The sequence below is a fragment of the Styela clava genome, chromosome 2 (genome assembly GCF_964204865.1).
Source record: "Styela clava chromosome 2, kaStyClav1.hap1.2, whole genome shotgun sequence".
Lineage (NCBI taxonomy): Eukaryota > Metazoa > Chordata > Ascidiacea > Stolidobranchia > Styelidae > Styela > Styela clava.
In genome coordinates this window covers 12,290,212-12,296,692 of record NC_135251.1, presented here as the reverse complement: position 1 = coordinate 12,296,692, position 6,481 = coordinate 12,290,212, and the positions used below count along the sequence as shown (strand labels likewise).

At 33.5% G+C, this 6,481-nt stretch overlaps 1 protein-coding gene across 1 annotated transcript; it reads left to right on the top strand.

Moving 5' to 3' along the window:
* Nucleotides 1-317: 317 nt before the first annotated feature.
* LOC120335591 (WD repeat domain phosphoinositide-interacting protein 2-like) lies at nucleotides 318-5,042 on the top strand. The gene is made up of 4 exons (XM_039403127.2): nucleotides 318-533; nucleotides 634-831; nucleotides 927-1,072; nucleotides 1,274-5,042. Exons 2-4 carry the CDS (start codon nucleotides 694-696, stop codon nucleotides 2,430-2,432), a joined length of 1,443 nt encoding a protein of 480 aa, XP_039259061.2. The 5' UTR covers nucleotides 318-533; nucleotides 634-693; the 3' UTR covers nucleotides 2,433-5,042.
* Nucleotides 5,043-6,481: the final 1,439 nt, after the last annotated feature.

Sequence of the window (6,481 nt, the reverse complement as noted above, 5' to 3'; positions counted from 1 at the left end):
AAAGTATATTATACATAACGTGAAACTGTAGGTGATTAGCAGAACATATATATATATATAGAGAGAGAGAGAGATATTTAATATTTTGTCAACCAAAATACAAACAGTCAGACAGTCATCAATACGAAAAAAATACATAACACAAATAAAATGGACGAATATAGCTAGGCCAAGTATGTACCACTGCCAATTCAATTTCCAGTTGGTGGCTTTTTTGTTTTATATTCCTTTATTCAGTAGGGCATGTTGTTTTCCAGTTACATTCTATTCAATTATTTGTTTTTATAAGTTAGTACAGCAGTAAGTATTTGCTTGTTTCATAGTTTCACGATTTGCTTTTGAAATCTGGATATTGGTTTTCAATCCAATCTGCGAAAATTCCGAATGTTGGTAAATAATAAACTGGACAGACTATATATAATTTGTATCATCATAAAAATAGATTTCTGGATACTGGGATATAAGTGTGTCAGAAAATCAATTATGGATTTCCATCTTCAGATCTTAAACACAAAACATCTACCTGTCTACAGGTACACGCTTGTTTTTATTTTAAGTGTAACTTAGTCTCAATTCAATTTAAAATTGAAACAATGCATAATAAGCTAATATTTTCTGTATTTGTATAAATAGATAATACTGTAATACTACATAGGAAGACTAAGTTTATTTCTGTTCAATGTAAACTCCATCATGGCTAATATTCAAGCAGACAGTGTAGCGAGTGATTTGCTGTTTGCTAACTTCAACCAGGATTCAACATCACTCGCTGTTGGAAGTCGTCATGGCTACAGACTTTTTTCTTTGAGCTCAGTTGACAGGCTCGAGCAGGTAAATGCAGATACTAGCCCTATTTCTATAATATACTATTTGTTCTTAATGAACATTCCCTTTTCATTTACCAAACTGAATATTTTCACTTCCAGATCCATGACAACGAAGGGGCTATTCGTGATGTCTGCTTGGTGGAAAGACTCTTCTCAAGCAGTCTTGTTGCTATTGTTAGTCTGAATTCACCAAGGAAACTGAAAGTATGCCATTTCAAAAAGGGAACTGAAATATGTAATTACAGGTTAGATAAAGTTTTTGTATTTATTTTTATTACTAGTCGAGGTTTATGTGAAAATGTGGCTTAAGATCAGATATTCGAATTCTTTGGGTTGATGTCAAATAAGGTTGTTAATTCCATGATGGATGCATCTCAACTTATCAATCTAGAATTTGTATGTGCCCACTGCCTACATTTTATCTATCAATAAATATAATTTTTCAGCTACTCCAATACTATTCTCGCTGTCAAGCTTAACAGGCTTCGACTAGTTGTTGTTTTGGAAGAGAGCTTGTACGTGCATAACATTCGTGATATGAAAGTTCTCCATACCATTCGAGACACTCCTTCAAATTTAAAAGGCATTTGTGCTTTGAGTGCCAGCAGTGATAACTCACTCTTGGCATACCCTGGCAGCCCTCATACAGGAGAAGTTCAAATATTTGATGTCACGAACCTCAAAGCTGTCACCATGATACATGCTCACAACAATCCTCTTGCTGCCATGGCTTTCAACAAAGAAGCGAGTCGTCTCGCGACAGCTTCTGATAAAGGCACTGTAATTAGAGTGTTTTCAGTTCCTGATGGCAAGAAACTTTTTGAGTTTCGTCGTGGAGTTAAGAGATGTGTTTCCATAAATTCACTCTCTTTCAGCAGCAATGCAATGTTCCTTACAGCTTCAAGTAACACAGAAACTGTGCATATATTTAAGCTTGATCTTTCATCTGCTGCCTCATCTCCACAAAGTGTTGCACCAACACGAAACGGCTATCAGTCCTCTGACGTTGCTAACAACAACAAGCATGATTCATCTTGGATGGATTACTTCAATAAAGTGCTGACCACATCATCCAACTACCTTCCAATACAGGTCACCGATATTCTTAACCAGGACAGGGCTTTTGCTACTGTCAAATTACCAACAGCATGCAGAAAGAATATTTGCACTTTGGCCGTAATTCAAAAGCTGTTACGTGTGATTGTCGCTTCCACTGACGGTTATTTATACATCTACAATTTGGATACAGAGGAAGGTGGCGAATGCACTCTCATTCGTCAACACAGGCTAAATATTGAGAGTGGTTTCATCACAAGACAATCACCAACGCCTATCTCACCATCAAGCTATGCTGAAGCAACTCGAGGACAGCAAACCGTTCCAAAAATAAAAGACAGATCTGGAAGCACAGGTAGTTCTGCAAGTAGCAGTAGTGACTCTACATTCTCTAATGTTTCGAAATCAGACTCATCGCCTGGACGTGTACGATACGCACACTCACCCAAAGGGAGATTGAAAGGCATGATAGATGAACATGAACTTGCCGAGGACTTGCCTTTGGATGATGAAAGCGAATTTCCACCCATGACAATGTATTGTGAATAAGACTGCGTCCGGGCCTTGGCTAGGTTGGATTTTCTTTTATAATAGATTATGGGACTGGGACAGGTGCATTGAGTACATATGTACAGTTTGTTTATGGTTGGTTATGGTATCTGGATTCATGGAAGTTCACTGTCATTTCTTCAACTAGATATCACTTAGAAAATTTCCCAATATATTTCATTATTGGTTTCAATACAATTTGATTGTATGTCACGTTTCATGACAGTGTATGGAGTAATCAATCAGGCCAATACACACTCTAAATGATTAGTCTCTTGCTATTGGTTACAATTGATTATTTAATGCTCATCAAGTTTTCATTTCTTTGTTACACTCTCGGGATATCTGCTAGCCAAGGTCCTTGTTTTCAAATCTCATGTGTTATTCATACATACTGTAAAATATAGATGAAAGAGTAGAATTCATAAAATTTATTACATGAAAAAATGTAACAGGGTCTAATGTATATTGCATACGTATTCAAGCATGGTTCATGGTTGGCACATGTTTGGCATAGTTAGAAATACACAATATCAGTAATATCTTAGCATTGTAGCACCTCGAGCACTTTTGTTGTTGTTATTATTTGACTATATTATATAATACCTTATCATAAAGGTATTTATTTAGGTATAACTTGAGTGCAATACTATTTAAAGTTGTAAATTCATGCCACTGGTTTTTACCTCACATATGATTGAGTGAGTGATGATTGTATCTGATTGCTGATAATCTGAGAAAGGATGTGTTTGCTGTTTCTTTCTTTAGTGTACTAAAATTATTTTCTTTTAAATTTTTTTGCGTCGTTATCATTTTTTTTATTGTATTTTTTTAAACATGTTATTAGTATTTCAAGAAAAATCTGGTCATGGATATATCTCTGTTTGCCTTTTATGTCCATGCCTGAATTTTTCTCAATAGTGAAGTTGATGTTAAAATGAAATGCATTGAAAATATATATTTTGGTGTCACTCATACTAAATTATATTACAATATAATTTGAATGGAAATCTCAAAATCCTCCCTTCAATTGCTGATTTAATCTCTGTACTCAATTTATTGTATTTCTTTTTCAATATTAAATGCTTGATTTTATGATATTATATGGCACAGCTGGTGATTTTGCTGCTTGCCTGGGTTGCATGCGAAGTGTTGTTTGATAGTTTGAGTTGTATTTATTCACGAGTTATTAATAATTATTGGTAATAATAACAATAACAAATATTTTAAAACCACAAAAATTTATTTTCTTACGCTTTTAATTAATTTATCATCCTTCTACTTTTTTGTTCATTATTGCATCATTTTATTCTTTTAGTGTTGCCAGTTTCTGATCATTTATCGTATGATTGAATATTCCAAATGTGTACTAAAGTCTTAATTAAGCTATGGGACCCATTTCAAATACCCTGAGTATTTTTCATAAAAAAAGAAAAGAATTTTTGGATGTTAAAATTTTTCTCTGACATAGATACCACATCCCAAATACATGCCAAGTATTCAATAGGATCTCAAGTTCCATTTCATGTTGCTATAAATTTCAGTCTGTAACAAAGTTTGCAACAAACATGACGAAATGTCGTTTTCGGATGAATGAAATTGTAAGAAATAGAGTTAAATTTTGATATCCGATTCATAACTTCATTTCTGCTTTATTTTTGGATACATTGTGTGCAGCCAAATTTTCTAATATTTCCAATTCTCTACTTCATTTATTTGGTAATACTGCTTTGCCAAGCTGTAACTTGTATAAAAATTTGACTCCCGACTCATATTTAGACTGCATGAAGCTTCAAAATAACAGTATAGAAGTTCGTTATATCTGAAAATACTTTTGATGTTTAGTCTGGCGACAGCTTATTAATGAGCCAACTGCCCAAGTAATTTGTTTCACATTTGTCTTGACCCATCCCTACTGAGGGTATCTAATTGAAAGCACCATTTATAGTTAACAATACAAGCTTATTTGTGATATACTCCAGTAATTAATTGCCGTTTTGAGCATAAATATTTATCACATAAAGAGCTGTTCTGGGACATTACATTGATGAATTTTATGATGGAAATGAATGCTCAGAATAAAATGCCCCTGTTAGTCAGAAAAGCTTAAACAAGAAAACATCATATAACATTAAAAATTCATCTTTTGTATATATGTATTCATTTGTATAACTTTGTATAGTTCCTTTCGATGGTATATTATTTTTCGCATTGCTTGTGGATGGATGTTTTATACGTCATTGCCTTACATTTCTATGTTTCATTTTCACTTACCGGTCGGTATGTTGTAATAATATGAAATGAAAACAAACAAAATAACGAACATCTTTTTATAATTAAAAGATACTTAATTGATATAATTCATAATTAGTGCATACATTCTTATTTAGAACAAAATGTTTGTTGAGATCCACTTTGAACAAGGCTCGAACAATTACCTACTCAGTAGATATCTGTATTTTGGGTTTTAAATGACTAGAATCTTTGCATTTTGGCTACATTTAGATTCATGTTTTGTCTATAGCAAGCATTGTTTGGCATGTTTATTTGATTAGATATAGTTTAAATGTGTATTGAACTACTGGTTAATAAACTATGAAAAACTGATAATTTTTGTCTTATTCTTAGGTGCTGATGGTGGATTAATTGTACTTGTAATTGGTTGTATGAGATGTCAATGAATAGATGTATTTTTGTCACGAATTTAATCATGGAGTAAATGAACTTATATATTGGTATCAAAATAGTCAATACCACTGTTGAAATATCAATTATCGCAGTTGATTTTAAATTTAATGAGCTTGAGTTTCTGAAACAGTATGGCCCTTCATGGCCTTGTGTACATGAGGCAAGACATTTTCATTTGGTTATTGTAACCCATCTTGGTTACATATGGAAACCTCTAAACTTGTTTTATGACTCTTTTAAGATGTATTCCACATCTACAATCTGAGTATAGATCTAGACAGGCACATGCATTGATACACAACAATTATTATCACCAACTTTTTTTAAAATTATGCATAGCGTACCCAATTTACTACACTCCGGGCTTGGGGGGGGGGGGGGGGGGGGGGGTCATGGGACAGAGTCCAACACTTGCTGGACTCTGAATCCACCTACACTTGACATAGCATCTGGTGTCAATATATTTAAATAGCCTAACATGTAGCTGATTTACTTTGTTAATAAATCAATTGCCAACGAGCAAGCACTTCCTAAATCTCCCATCTATATTGCAACCTGGTGGCATATGGATATTTTTGTTGAAATATACAAGATGAACAGAAGTTTCACCTGCTTCCAAGTTTGGAATTGTATCTTACTTATGCAAATGAATATGTAAGTTTGGTTATGAAATCGAAGATATCATGTCTGCTCACACAAAATCCTAATCTTGCCTCCACAATTATTAACTCTATGTTGTTTCTCATGTTAAAGAAAGGAGACAAATAGTTTTTAGCTCATTCGCACAACTGGTGTTCGATGTTGTTGCGATGGCTTATATATTTATGTGTTTGATTGGTTACAGTGCAGGACGAATCAACAGAAAATAAAATAGTAAAATAAAAAAGCATAAAATGAACAATAAACAGAAAGCTGGTGAAATGTTCAAGGGAGGATCTACGTCTCATCTTTGCTCATTCATTTCATGCTTTTGATAAATTCTTAGTCGTAATACAGTTCACAGTCGTATACCGTAGTCCGTAGGTAAGTAGTTATATTCTTTATTCTGAAAAAATGATGAGCATGATCAGAAATTGTTTAAATTTCATGTACATTATAGAATTCATGTGCACGGTATTTCTAAAATATAGGCTCAACATTCACATATTCACATAAATGGGGGATATTTTGCTCAGAAGGTATAAAGTGAAACTTAACTTATCATGTAATTGGTTTGGTTGATATGAGGTATCGATATGCATGATATTTTCAAAGCTGATATAGTAAAGAATGCAAATCACAAAGAATAAATTCCCCATAGATTGGATGATCAAATAGAACATTTGTTCTAACTAGCAAATAGAGACCATATTTCTCCAATC